Source organism: Mercenaria mercenaria, chromosome 13 (genome assembly GCF_021730395.1).
Source record: "Mercenaria mercenaria strain notata chromosome 13, MADL_Memer_1, whole genome shotgun sequence".
NCBI lineage: Eukaryota > Metazoa > Mollusca > Bivalvia > Venerida > Veneridae > Mercenaria > Mercenaria mercenaria.
In genome coordinates, this window is record NC_069373.1 from 67,754,179 (window position 1) to 67,770,162 (window position 15,984).

General features: G+C 36.4%; 1 protein-coding gene across 4 annotated transcripts in view; it reads left to right on the forward strand.

Annotated features, from left to right (window-relative positions):
• LOC123528544 (testin-like) overlaps nucleotides 1-5,895 on the forward strand; it is a 30,962-nt gene extending 25,067 nt beyond the window's left edge. For 3 of the 4 annotated variants that reach the window (XM_053522156.1, XM_053522159.1, XM_053522158.1), the window contains exon 7: nucleotides 1,083-5,895. In XM_053522156.1, the coding sequence (XP_053378131.1) occupies nucleotides 1,083-1,319 (237 nt within the window). In that variant the 3' untranslated portion in view covers nucleotides 1,320-5,895. The remainder of the gene's footprint in view (nucleotides 1-1,082) is intronic. The other variant, XM_053522160.1, reaches the window with a different exon arrangement.
• The last annotated feature ends 10,089 nt before the right edge of the window (nucleotides 5,896-15,984 follow it).

A 15,984-nucleotide genomic window follows, 5' to 3' on the forward strand; every position in this document is an offset into this window, starting at 1 on the left:
GGAGTCATCAAACCTATTTATTATGAAATGTTCGTTCCGCTTTTATATACTAGTAAATGCATTTTTATTCTTCCATGCGATGTTCTGTGCATAGCCTTCTCAATGCTTCTGTGATGTCATTATTCATACACCTGTCTTTATTCTATATTATTTTTGTGTTATTTTCAATTGTTTATTAATGTAATGCATGACCCAAGTTCTCGTTTTTTCTAGAAACTGTTTGGTCTGCACTTATGTACATTCAAATGTATGCATTCTCATGCCGTTAAAATATTTTAGCATCATTTCTGATGTTAAAAGCTTGTCATTTATATGTATTTAAATTCAAATGTTCCAAACTGATTCAAATATGCTCTTCTGAGGCTATTTTCCTTTTTCGAACTGACAAAAAACAAAACAAAAACAAATCAGAAGTACATGTACATATATGTAAATACATGGATGTACATTATTAATTGCAGAGTGCTTTGCAGAATATATATATTCATAGTTGAAGAATGTTGAATGCGTCCTGTCCTAGTTTCATATAAAATTATGACATTTTATTAGTAATTCTGCTCGTGTAAGGGACGTTTCTAGGTATATGATATACCTCCCCAGCTATATTTTTATACGATTTAATCTTTACGAGTTCTTTCCGAAACGTAATATTGCACGACACACAGTGGTTGGCCATTAGTGAAATAGAAAATCTCTGAAAAGATTACGCTCTTAGCAATACTTGGGCTACTGCGTACCTCTTGCAAAAACATGTCCCAAATTCGTTCAGATGTAACTTTGATCTGCCCCCGTACGTTATATATTTATCTCAATACAAACCGAAAGTATGCGAAAACTGCATGTATATTTCGTATTAATTTTGTTCTTCACTTTCATCTCCATAAAATTTCAGAATCTTTTTCATATATTAAATGATACAAACATAAGTACACAAACTGGTATGTAAAAGCTGCCCGATAATCTAAAACAATGTTCTTTTCAAAGTTATGTTGCACTAAAGAACATTTTGATATTGTCACTGAGCATGTTTTCTTCTGGAGGATGTACTTGCATCATTACTGTATCATTCTACTGTTTTGCAGGTGTGTAGCACGTGTAGTAGGACAATTACAGCAGATTCGCCGGGTTTGTCGCATGGGGAATTCCACTGGCACGCGTGCCCGCACTGCTTTTGTTGTTATTGTTGTGGAACAAATCTGATCAACCAGCAGTTTTTACTCAAAGACGGGAAATTGTTCTGTAGTCTAGACTGCCGGCATACTTTTGTTAATTCGCCAAAGAATGCTTTTCAGCGACCTGTACACATTCATCATCATTAATATTAATTTATATATTTGATTTGCCACGTGAAAAGGGACCATCTTTACATTTCGTACTTTCGGTATTTTTCTTCAAAAATAAATCCGGATTACATTGTCAAACTATTTCTTTTCTCAACACTGTTTTAAAATGGTAACTGAATTGCCCATTTTCAAGGTGATGAGATATACTTTGTATTTGTAAGACGCCTCTTGTAGAGCAAATGACGTTTGAAGTCTGTTTGTTCTCTGACGTTTACGTCATATTTTCTAAATTAAACATAAATAGAGGTGTAATGACTTTCTTGCAGATAAGTTATGTTTAAAAGATTGAAAATACATTTATACTTCTTTTTATGTGAAAATTAAGATATTATGAACTAAATACTTAAAAGCCAGGAATGAAGCAACGTTTATGACAACGCTATACAGCGTTGTTCCTTCATGATGATCCCTTTAACGTGGCAGCTCACCAACGATATTATTTATTATTTGTATATAAAAATTTGGTAGTTTCATAAGTATTCATCTGTTTCTTCCAAGCTCATAACTTTTGGATTAGCGATTAAAAAGAAGCTTATTGCAAGGGTTAAGAAGTCCTTTTAAAATAAATGTTAAATTGATTTTGGTGTCAAACATACAAATAAAACAATCTTCGAACAACGTCTTCTATTCAATAGCTTGTCCGATTTCAAAATAATTTTACAGAATTTATTTGTGACCCGAATTTATAGTGATCAAATTATTTAGACTCATGGAAAACATGCCCGCTAGGTGCGTTGCCACTTTCCCCAAGATGTATACAGTAGGAACTTTTTAACGTTTCTGTCAAACTACTAGCCCAGTCTTGCAATAATTTCACGCGCATGTTTCATTGCTGACCATTTACAAAATATTATTCAAGTGGCTAAATCCATGGCCGTCAGGAGTTTGATCTCTTTTCCCTAAATGTATATACATGTAGTTGAAATTTTCAAATTTTTGACAGAAATAAGTTCATGAAAATGTTCCTTTTTATGATCATCTCCAAAGTGTGTTCAAGTTATTTCAATTTGTAAACCAGATCTAAAGACACTCAGTCGACATCTCTCCTACACCTCTGGTCTGATAATGATGCAACGGCTAGGTAACTCTCTATCAAGAGCGTTAACAAGTTCTTATTAGTCCCCTACTGGTTGAAAACCAGATTCGGGGACTATAGGAATGCGCTTTTCCGTCCGTCCGTCATTCTATCATTCCGAGCTCACATTTGCATACTTAGGTGGCTATAGGAACAATAGGTAACTGTACTTTTTCTTTGATGTCATTCATTCCGTAAGGCTTTTATGTGGCTATTTTTCTCTTACGTGGCTAAAAGAACAAATAGAGAGAACAGAAGAGTAGCCACATAAGTATCCATATGTATGAACATACGTCCTTCCGTCCGTCCGCAATTTCGTGTCCGGTCCATACTCTGTCATCCATGAAGGGATTTTATTATTACTTGGCACAAATGTTCCCCATGATTAGATGACGTGTCAAGCGTAAAACCTGGACCCCTAGCTTAAAGGTCAAGGTCACAATTGGAGGTCAACGGTCAACAGGGCCTTTTCCTTGTCCGGTCCATAACTCTGCCAGCCATGAAGGGATTTTAATATTACTTGGCACAGATGTACCTCATAATAAGACGATGTGTCATGCACAACTTTCAGACCCCTAGCTCAAAGGTCAAGGTCACATTTTGCAGTCAAATGTTAACATGGCATGAACAGGGCCGGTTCATAACTCTGCCATCCATGAAGGTATTTTAATATTACTTGGCACAAATGCTCCCCATGATGAGGTGACGTGTCATGCGCAAAACCCGGACTCCTAGCTCAAAGGTCAAGGTCAAATTGGAGGTCAAAGGTCAGTAGGTTTTTTTTTCTGTCCGCTCCATAACTCTGTCATCCATCAAGGGATTTTAATAATACTTGGCTTAAATATTCCCCATGATGAGACGACGTGTCTTGCGCAACACCCAGAACCCTAGCTTAAAGGTCAAGGTCACACTTGGAGATCAAAAGTCAATGGGACATTTTTCCTGTCTGGTGTATAACTTTGTCATGCAAAACAGGATTTGAATATTACTTGGCACAAATGTTCAGCACTATGAGACGGAGTGTCATGCGCAGTTGCCTGGTCTCTAGGTCGAAGGTTAAAGTCACACACAGAGGCCAAAGGTCAGATACAAGAATGACTTTGTCTGGAACACTTCTTCTTCATGCATGGAGGAATTTTGTTGTAACTTGGCATAAATATTCACTACCATGAGACGGATTGTTGTGCGCAAGAACCAGGTCCCTAGGTCTAAGGTCAACGTCACACTTAGAGGTCAAATGCCAAATTCAAGAATGACTTTGTCCGAAGCATTTCTTCTTTATGCATGGAGGGATTTTGACGTAACTTGGCACAAATGTTCATCACCATGAGACACTCTTGTTTTTAGAATTATGTCCCTTTGTTTTTACTATAAATAGCTTATATTGTAACTTATTCATTACAGGCCGTAGGGAAAAATTGAGACCAGCTTTCTGTGGTACAACATGCATATTACATCCGATATTTAGGTGTTGTTTTTTGACCTATCTTTACCTGGTAAAGAGTTTTGTGCGGACTTATATAGATTTTTTACTATAATAAATAACTTATATTATACCTTTTTGATAATTGCACCCCCTCCCCCACCAAAAAAAATGGTATATGAAAACAACTATAAGTTTTTATATATACAAATTCTAATCCAAGTGTTTTGTTATAACATATTTTATATATAGTACAATATTGTTTATACATCATTGACAGATATCAGTTCATTATGTTATACTGCAGTAGAGAAAATTAGGTGCCTTCCAGTAGGGGACTTTGTATTGCATGGCAGTACTTCATTCACTTGTTTATTTAGAAACATGGACACCAGGAGTCTTGGTCACTTTACCATTCATTAGTACTTTGGAAACAAATGTAATTGAAGTTGTTTCAAAGTTTCATACCAAAAATTACAAGAAGCTTAAAAACATTGATCATGATACTCATCCCAACAGGGAACAATTTTAGACTGCATATTTTAAATGTGGTTTTAGTTTTAAATATGTTTTTATGTTGCATTTATATGGACTGCAACTTTCAATGACTGAAGACTTTTCAGAGTATATCATATTCAATGTACATTTGTATATCATACATGTATGTCCTTCAAATGCTGCTAAACTAAACTTTTGAAAACGAGATGAGCCGCGCCATGAGAAAACCAACATAGTGGCTTTGCAACCAGCATGGATCCAGACCAGCCTGCATATCCGCGCAGTCTGGTCAGGATCCATGCTGTTCGCTTTCAAAGCCTACTGCAATTAGAGAAACTGTTAGCGAACAGCATGGATCCTGACAAGACTGCGCGGATGCGCAGGCTGGTCTGGATCCATGCTGGTCGCAAAGCCACTATGTTGGTTTTCTCATGGCACGGCTCAGATGGTTTTAGTAACAGTTTGTGTGATATGCCGAGTATGATAGATCTGGTCAGATACCGCAGTCTCATATCTGCCTATTCCATCTGTTACGAAACAGGAGTGGTTTCGATAGCATTGTATTATTTCAGTTATTTAGATATTTAAATGTTCCTCGCAATCATACGTGGCAAAGAAGTGCATAAATAGCGAAATAGTAACTGTCATAGACTTTGTACTCTTGGTTTGTTAGAAGTGTGATAGAAAACGGATACTGTGCATTTTAGGTTGCTAGGTCTATATATTTTGGCACTTCAGTGATTAATAAAATATTTGTGATTACACTTTATCACATTAGAGACTGCATTTCGTAAGCAATTTTCTTGACAATCACACAGAATATACATGACAGTAAGATGACAGACAAGTTCGAAATGCTATATATCCACTAAAGAGTACATATGCTGAAGCCTAAAGTAATTAATTTGTATTTAGATATCAAACGATATGATCCTTTCTTCATTATATTATATTAGAAAAATTAATGATAATTTTTAGATTTGGAAAAGTATACAATAAATGAATTAGGGAAGTAACCCAATAAGAGAACATAGAAATCAATATTGATAACATTATTTTGAAAATGAATGAACAAAGTCCCCAAAGGAAGTAATATATCTTTCTAGTTCAAGTAAATGGCATTTGTTTGAAATTGATATTGTGTAATTTGTAAATATCGAAAATAGATTATTTATTCACTTTAGTTTTGGATTAATCCTTATCATGCTGAATACGATTGATTCTGCCTTTGCGACCAATGTAGATCATGATCAGCCTGCACATCCGTGCAGTCTGATCAAGATCTGCACTGTTCGCCATTCAGACTGTATCCTTTTTTGTAAGCACCCCTCAGTTAATGGTACTGTCCAAATTGAAAAATGGACAAGTTCATTATAGAAATTTAGCAGGGTAAGGGTTAATAAAATAACGGGTTGTTGTTATTCTTCTAGTCTTGTTCAAGATGCTCAATCGTAACTTTGTATATATGTATATCTGAAAAAAAGTTCATTAAAATTCTAGTTTATATGATGCATACAACTGTCTTCTTTTGCCATTATTAAACTGATTATATCATATCTGATTGTTGTCGTTTATTAATCACATGTACCAATAAGCTTTGATAATGTGGCAGTTGAGTTCAATAAGTCCAGGGGTGTTCAATGATAATCCGTCATAGATCCATTGTAAAACAAATATTGGATTTACCTGTATGCGAAAATAAACAGTGTCGATTATATTTAGGTCAACTGACACATTATCGAAGTTTATTAGTACTAATCCCCAACGATAACGTGGTTCCCGCCGAAACGCGAGGACGAGTCTAATTCATGATAACGGATGAAATAACCATTCATAATGCTTGCACATTACTTGACAAGTAAATATCAGTATTTCTTTCATTTCAAATACCCACTAAGTATATGGCAACATAGCTCAGTTGGGCGAAAGGCAGATAATAATTGGGTGCAAGCAGATCGTTTTGTGGGTTCGAATCCTCACGAGTGTTTTTTTTTTTTTAGATTTTTTTCCGTATTTTTGTTTCTTTCTTAGATGGACGCCACTTTCGGTGTATGTGCGTGCGTCCGTACGATTTTGCCCGGACCAGAACTTTGACATCTTGTTTATATTTCGCATTAATGTTCAATGAGAAGGCGCAAACCCCATGTTCCTATCTCAAAGTTTGTCCGCAGCATTTCTTCTTCATGCATGGTAGGATTTTGATGTAACTTGGCATGAATGTTCACCATTATAAGACGGAGTGTCATGCGTAAGAAGCAGGTCCCAAGGCCAAGGTCACACTTAGAGGTCAAAGGTGCTGGTGGGCTCGACATTCTGCCCGTGGGCATGCTTGTATTTGTATATATGTCTTTTTATAAGACACTATTATGTTCATTATTTGCATGGCTTAGTGCATGCATTTAATAATATCATCTTTGTTATGTAATACACTTTTCCGATCTGCCATCTCGCCTTTAGATACCTCTGTCGTGTTGTCACAGAGCTCATGAAGGAATCTTAATTTTTATTCAAAAGTGAAAAAAGAAAATGTTGATGCTGAGTTTCGAACCCACACGGCAAAACATCTGTTGAACATGGACTGTATGCTTTACCACTGAGCTAATTCTTAACTGGTACAAAACCTCGAAATATTTAGACTGTAACATGTTAGTAAAATGTTGAATTCCCTATGTTCCATTTTAACCTATTTATAGTCATGTTTGTAAATATCAAGTTATCGTTGGGGCATAGTACTACTCTCGCACGGTATTTGTAACAATAACATGTTAAATGTTACTATTGAGAAAAGGAAAATCGGGTAGTGAAACTATTAACCGTGTCAATATAGTTGTACTACTTTTGAATCGTATTGACTACAAAGAAAACTGATTTACCATGAAGTAAACCCTGAATTACCAATAAAGACATAATCGACTTTTCCGATAATGTTTTCGTTATCGTTCATATCGTTTATTCTTCTTTCTACACCACGTGACCTGCTTTACCAAACATCCGGGTACTGATTCACTGTCGTCTGCATAATACAGTCGCAGATTAAAAATTGTTGCCAATGTGATACATATACTTGTTGCTAACATGGCAATAAGATAGTAACTGAAAAGAGGCATAGGGTTTGAAATTTTTGGTAGATTGTCACCAACCAACGTAAGAAACAAGGCAATTGCAAGAAGCATTATAATAGTGTACGAGATTCTTTCCCCGCTGTCAACTGGAATAAGAAATACAACATCGCTTAGAAAAGACATAAATATAATTGGCAATGGCGAAGCGAGGCTTCCTCTCAAAATTTAAATGCACATTTATACTTGAATATTCAGCAGTTGAAATGCTCTGAATGAGGCGCCATTTGAACTGTAGTATGTCATATCAACATTGTTTGTTGTTGATTTTATGCTCATTTCACTGGATGTATATCCTGGTGGAGTGAAACTTAATACACAGGCGTGACTATCCCATGGATAAAATGATCATCCATAGTATATGAAACTGAAAATATTTCTGCGGCGAAGTAATACACTGAGCCGTCAGCCATGAAACGAATAGACTGCAAATCAGTCCCAGTTCTACCAGTCATATCAATATTATTAGAAAAAAGCAAATTTGGCGTCCAAAATCTGCCGCTCTCTGTTCGAAAGTTTGTCATATTCCCATAATCAGCTGGGTTCCATTTCATCAAGTCATCAATCCAAAATAAGAACAATGAAGCAACCACTGAAAGTTTTTGAGTAACCTCGTCAAGTTCGTGCAAGGAGATTAAAGCGAAACTAAACTGCACCGTAGTTGTTTCTGACTGGTTGCTTGTAGGTCTGATGGTCCTGTCATAATGAGCCAGTTTATCATTCAGCAGTCTGTAGGTATCATTTATGTGATGACAGCTGACGAAAGTAGTTCCCATGAACAAAAAGGTGATGAGAAACTTTGAGTAGTTGCGTGAATACATTTCTCGTGCTAAAAGGAATTGCGGCTATTGAAGGAACAGGTATCTCTGGTTCTTAATTATTTTTTCTGTGTCTTTTGACACGGAAGTCCACTAGCTGTTATGGTATTCGTTGTATCTTAAACGTGCAAAAAGAAAAATGTAATGTTAAATGTTCATTACAATGTTCTGAGCGTTAACTAACTATGTAAGAGGTTGATTTATAAAAATATCAGATAAACACAACTCAAACACGACCATGAATACAAAAAGAAAAACGAAAAGGGACAAAAATGCAAAGTTTAACGTTAGAGCAGAACTTTCTTTTTTTATCAACGCAAATAATGAAGTTTGTTTGAACTGAGTTCGATTTTGTCCCATAGTCTCATACTTGGTCTGAAAAATTAAATTTCTACTGATATGACATTTTTCGAATATGATTTTTCTGTATGTTTTAGAAAATGGTTTGTACGTTTTGGGTTTAACGCCGTTTTTCAACAGTGTTTCAATTATGTAACGGCGAGCATGCTTTAGAAAATAGCAGACAATTTCAACACATTTATCAGTAGAACACTGACTTACTGAGCAGTTTGTGTGTATAAAGGTGGAAATCTAAATGTAGCAAAGGAAATTTACAGGAAAATATGTATGCAATTCATGTGATGAGATACATAAACAAATGAACACATCCTCCATGGAAATCGAAACAAAAATCTGATAAGGAAAAATACTAAGGAGTTTACTAAGAAAGACACACAAAAAAAGATGTAAAGGACCTAAAATGTAATGTAGCTGGACTGGTAGACAGATGAGAACATCAAGATGAGGTAAAAGAACTGCATACGGTACAAAGGATGAGATTAATCTTTAAAGAAACTCTTAATATTGGAGAAAATCAATAGAAAAAATAATTTGCTATTTTATGAGTTTCCAGAGAAAGATGAATGAAAAATAAGTACATTCTTAGAAACTGTGGAGAAAATGCAGCTCACTAGCTGTCACCGTAAATGATGAGGGGAAAGTGGAAAGTACAAGCAATTGTAAGGTTTCTGTCACTTGGTTTACACCAAATTCTTAATGAAAAACAAGGATTCTGTCAGGCTGTGTTCTGGTAGTTTGTGCAGAAGAAGCTTACATGATTAAAAGGTAAATTTGTAGGTAAAATATTATTATGGCAAATACTAAACTTTTTGAAATAATGATGACCTTGGGAAAATTCAATCTTGTTTTACAGCTACAATGTATAAAGATTTGTTTGCAAGAAAATGTTTATCAGTGATATAGACAGCACTCCAACTTTCATTTCTCTACACAGCACCAATAAACATACATGTAAAACTGTAGAAGGCATTGAGTACAAAAGATAATGCGACGGACGGACTGCCTTAAGGACAGCTAAAATACTAAATGCCTGTCGGGGATGGAGAAGTGGGGGTATAAGGTTGCTGTTTGGATCGATCGATCTGGAATGATTATAAAACGATCAGGATGTTTTGTTCAAATTACTCTAATTCGGAATTTTGGTACGAAGTTTTGCAGTAAAAGCATTTTAGTAATAACAGAGACAGAGTGAAAGTGGAAATTGCAATCGTTATACAATAATGTAGGCAGAGTTATGGACTTTGCGTCGTATCATATGATGGAGCAATTGCTAAAAAAACAAAACAAAGAAAAATATCAAACAGGGAGTGCCACGCACCAAAAGCTCAGCCTCCTCAAAACGAACCCCCCAGCACGCAAACGCGTGCACCACACACACACTCAAAGCTTACACATCAGGGCAAAACGAACAACACACACACACACATACACACTCAAAGCCAACACATAAGGACAAGACGAACAATAAGCATACACACACGCGCGCACACAAAGTCAACACACAAGGACAAAACGAACAAACAAAGGAACACAGTGGGGCACCGCCTTGGAACGGTCAGTGGCAAAAACACCACTGGGGAGCTTAAACCGGTTTATGGTGCGCACCCAACCTCACTCTTACCCCCACCATGTTCCAAAGACATGGGACAGTGTAAATAAAAGTAATCCCCTCCAGGTGAATCTCTAACACACGTAATGGAAACAAAAAGGCATGGCATGTAAAACACAAAAATGCTCGTGTATAAATATATAAAAAGCAAACCTTAAGAACCAAAAACGTATGTACTCAATGCCTTTTCAGAAGATAGAGCAACAAGAGAAACACCCTTAAGGGCCCGACGAAACAGGCCAGAAGACAAATATCAAAACAGTTCAGTCCTGGTAGGATTTAAAAACTGCTCATCATAGAGTCCTCCCCCTCTTCCGTCAGACGCAATCAAAGAGGGAAGCGTAGTGTCCAGCTGTAAACGGGTGAATCCATTCAATGATAACAGAAATGCAGTGAAAGGGCATCGAACATTTTACCTAAAGGCTTAATTATAAAGGGGCATAATTCTTGAAACATTTGTAATTATATGGCCTCTAGAGAGGTCACAAGGTTTTTCTATTTTTAGACCTACTGACCTAATTTTTGACCGCACGTGACTCAGTTTCGAACTTGATCTAGATATTATCAAGATGAACATTCAGACCAATTTTCATAAAGGTGGAAATCTAAATGTAGCCAAGGAAATTTACAGGAAAATATGTATGCAATTCATGTGATGAGATACATAAACAAATGAACACATCCTCCATGGAAATCGAAACAAAAATCTGATAAAGAAAAATACTAAGGAGTTTACTAAGAAAGACACACAAAAAAAGATGTAAAGGACCTAAAATGTAATGTAGCTGGACTGGTAGACAGATGAGAACATCAAGATGAGGTAGAAGAACTGCATACGGTACAAAGGATGAGATTAATCTTTAAAGAAACTCTTAATATTGGAGAAAATCAATAGAAAAAATAATTTGCTATTTTATGAGTTTGCAGAGAAAGATGAATGAAAAATAAGTACATTCTTAGAAACTGTGGAGAAAATGCAGCTCACTAGCTGTCACCGTAAATGATGAGGGGAAAGTGGAAAGTACAATCAGTTGTAAGATTTCTGTCACTTGGTTTACACTAAATTCTTGGATGAAAAACAATGATTCTGTCAGGCTGTGTTCTGGCAGTTTGTGCAGAAGAAGCTTACATGATTAAAAGGTAAATTTGTAGGTAAAATATTATTATGGCAAATACTAAACTTTTTGAAATAATGATGACCTTGGGAAAATTCAATCTTGTTTTACAGCTACAATGTATAAAGATTTGTTTGCAAGAAAATGTTTATCAGTGATATAGACAGCACTCCAACTTTCATTTCTCTACACAGCACCAATAAACATACATGTAAAACTGTAGAAGGCATTGAGTACAAAAGATAATGCGACGGACGGACTGCCTTAAGGACAGCTAAAATACTAAATGCCTGTCGGGGATGGAGAAGTGGGGGTATAAGGTTGCTGTTTGGATCGATCGATCTGGAATGATTATAAAACGATCAGGATGTTTTGTTCAAGTTACTCTAATTCGGAATTTTGGTACGAAGTTTTGCAGTAAAAGCATTTTAGTAATAACAGAGACAGAGTGAAAGTGGAAATTGCAATCGTTATAAAATAATTTAGGCAGAGTTATGGACTTTGCGTCGTATCATATGATGGAGCAATTGCTAAAAAAAAAAACAAAGAAAAATATCAAACAGGGAGTGCCAAGCACCAAAAGCTTAGCCTCCTCAAAACGAACCCTCCAGCACGCAAACGCGTGCACCACACACACACTCAAAGCTTACACATCAGGACAAAACGAACAACACACACACACACACACACACACATACACACTCAAAGCCAACACATAAGGACAAGACGAACAATAAGCATACACACACGCGCGCACACAAAGTCTACACACAAGGACAAAACGAACAAACAAAGGAACACAGTGGGGCACCGCCTTGGAACGGTCAGTGGCAAAAACACCACTGGGGAGCTTAAACCGGTTTATGGTGCGCACCCAACCTCACTCTTACCCCCACCATGTTCCAAAGACATGGGACAGTGTAAATAAAAGTAATCCCCTCCAGGTGAATCTCTAACACACGTAATGGAAACAAAAAGGCATGGCATGTAAAACACAAAAATGCTCGTGTATAAATATATAAAGCAAACCTTAAGAACCAAAAACGTATGTACTCAATGCATTTTCAGAAGACAGAGCAACAAGAGAAAGACCCTTAAGGGCCCGACGAAACAGGCCAGAAGACAAATATCAAAACAGTTCAGTCCTGGTAGGATTTAAATCTGCTCATCATAGAGTCCTCCCCCTCTTCCGTCAGACGCAATCAAAGAGGGAAGCGTAGTGTCCAACTGTAAACGGGTGAATCCATTCAATGATAAGAGAAATTCAGTGAAAGGGCATCGCACATTTTACATAAAGGCTTAATTATAAAGGGGCATAATTCTTGAAACATTTGTAATTATATGGCCTCTAGAGAGGTCACAAGGTTTTTCTATTTTTAGACCTACTGACCTAGTTTTTGACCGCACGTGACTCAGTTTCGAACTTGATCTAGATATTATCAAGATGAACATTCAGACCAATTTTCATAAAGGTGGAAATCTAAATGTAGCAAAGGAAATTTACAGGAAAATATGTATGCAATTCATGTGATGAGATACATAAACAAATGAACACATCCTCCATGGAAATCGAAACAAAAATCTGATAAAGAAAAATACTAAGGAGTTTACTAAGAAAGACACACAAAAAAGATGTAAAGGACCTAAAATGTAATGTAGCTGGACTGGTAGACAGATGAGAACATCAAGATGAGGTAGAAGAACTGCATACGGTACAAAGGATGAGATTAATCTTTAAAGAAACTCTTAATATTGGAGAAAATCAATAGAAAAAATAATTTGCTATTTTATGAGTTTGCAGAGAAAGATGAATGAAAAATAAGTACATTCTTAGAAACTGTGGAGAAAATGCAGCTCACTAGCTGTCACCGTAAATGATGAGGGGAAAGTGGAAAGTACAAGCAGTTGTAAGGTTTCTGTCACTTGGTTTACACCAAATTCTTAGATGAAAAACAAGGATTCTGTCAGGCTGTGTTCTGGCAGTTTGTGCAGAAGAAGCTTACATGATTAAAAGGTAAATTTGTAGGTAAAATATTATTATGGCAAATACTAAACTTTTTGAAATAATGATGACCTTGGGAAAATTCAATCTTGTTTTACAGCTACAATGTTTAAAGATTTGTTTGCAAGAAAATGTTTATCAGTGATATAGACAGCACTCCAACTTTCATTTCTCTACACAGCACCAATAAACATACATGTAAAACTGTAGAAGGAATTGAGTACAAAAGATAATGGGACGGACGGACTGCCTTAAGGACAGCTAAAATACTAATTGCCTGTCCAGGATGGAGAAGTGGGGATATAAGGTTGCTGTTTGGATCGATTGTTCAAGTTACTCTAATTCGGAATTTTGGTACGAAGTTTTGCAGTAAAAGCATTTTAGTAATAACAGAGACAGAGCGAAAGTGGAAATTGCAATCGTTATAAAATAATGTAGGCAGTTATGGACTTTGCGTCGTATCATATGATGGAGCAATTGCTAATCCATTCAATGATTACAGAAATGCAGTGAAAGGGCATCGAACATTTTACCTAAAGGCTTAATTATAAAGGGGCATAATTCTTGAAACATTTGTAACTGAATGTGGAAGTTGAATTTTGTGATGTTGCTGATGTGTCACAACACTTAAGTTTGAATCAAATTCATTAATCAAATATAGATATAAGTGAACGTAAATAAGTACTTACCTGACATTCTTAGCTAAAAGGGAGTACAATTCATTAAAATGTTGCTGCAAGACTGATAGTCAGAGAAATAATAAAGTTAAAATTAAAATTAACACAAAAACAACTAACCAGGAGTCTGGACGGACACGGACGCCAATGCAAGGCTGAGAAGGATAGCTCCCGATAATCGAGTTAAAACTGACCAAAAACATGACCCATTTGGACCAGACTGTTTCGCTTTAACCAGCATGGCACAAACGAACGATATTCCTACACGTATATATTAGCCAAATGAACCATAAGACATAAATATCGAAATGTGTTTTAAAACTGAAAACGTAGGCGCAAAGAGAAACATTTATACTATATTTTTTGGTGTGTACACTTTCATCTTGTCAGAGTATTTCGTGCTCAGGTAAGCAATATAAGAATTTTACACTTGATTAATGCCACAGACTGAGAGATACAGGACGTACCTTCGGAACCATAATCCAGGATTTATTTAGGTTGTTTTTAAGATAATTTTCTTCATGTACTACTTTTTTTTCATTTCCTGCAACTGACAGCCATGTTGTATCTTCCAGATTTAATTATCATGATGGGTACTAGATTGTTTGTTTTGGGTTAACGCCGTTTTTCAAAAATATTTCAGTTGTGTAACGGCGGGCCGTTAACCTAACCGGTGTTCCTGGAGTCTGTACCAGTACAAACCTGTTCTCCGAAAGTAACTGCCCCACATAATTCAGAGGTGGAGCACAAATGATGTCAGACAAAATGGCTTTAGTCTCTGTCCGGGGACCGAACTCCCGACCCCTCGATCCGTAGATCTGCGGTCTACGTATTGAGCTAAGCGGGCGGGCACATGATTTGTAGTAGGGAGATACCCCGTCTTTGTACTAAGGGGAAATACTTCTGAAAGTCGTCTACAGACAACTACTTGCTGCTCAGAATGCATGCGTTTTACTTGCATTTAGGGTCAGGGGACAGTAAATTTGAAAATTCCACAAATGCGCGTTGATATCAGTATGTAAAATACAATTTTGAACATTGTATTGCATATACTAAGTACTGCATCATTTGACATTTTCAACCTGTCGATTCCGTTGTTTTTATACTGAAAACGAGTAAAAGTTCCGTTCAGAACGCTCAATTTTGGGGCAAAAATGGCCAAGATTGTACATCTTGCTAGACATGTCACGTATTATCTGCAAATGACTGACCTAAAGCGTACATGTATATTTTAAAGCATGTGACCATACGAAAATAATGGTGGTGAGAAAAATGTCTCATAACCGTTTACTTTTTGTTCGTAAATTTGAGATAAATCCGTTTCGTTTGGCTTGCGACACCTCAGGTAATATTTTAGACCCGATTGTCTGCATGGAATCAAGCATTCATTTAATTCGAACGATAATTACTCGGCCATGGAAATTCTCAGTTCTATAGACATCATAAGTTACCGGTTGAAAATAAACCTTGATCGCCCTGTGTCCGTCGTCCGTCCGTCGTCGTCAACAATTTGACTGTAAACACTCAGGAGGTCACAATTTTGGCCTAATCTTAATGAAACTTGGTCAGACTTGAATTTTCCTATGGCGGCCTCTTTCGAATATTTACTATATACATAAATTACTGTCCCGGTCCCGGTCCGTTCGCTGTATACCACCACAGGTCCCTTTTCTAACACATATGTATACATGAATGTAAAAATTGGATAAAATTTGAGAAGATTTAATAAAATTTTCAGCTTTTGCGGAGAAACGAAAACACAAAGACTCAGAACTGACTTTTAATTGTACCAAAATATTATTAAAAATCTGTTCTAATTAGTATTTTAAACTTATTTTGTAAAAACAGGTGACAATCCTTGCCGAAATGTAAAATGGGCGGAAGGATTTGTCTCCTAACTTTTAAAACTGCAGTCTACAATTGGCCATTATCTGGCGTAAACTTT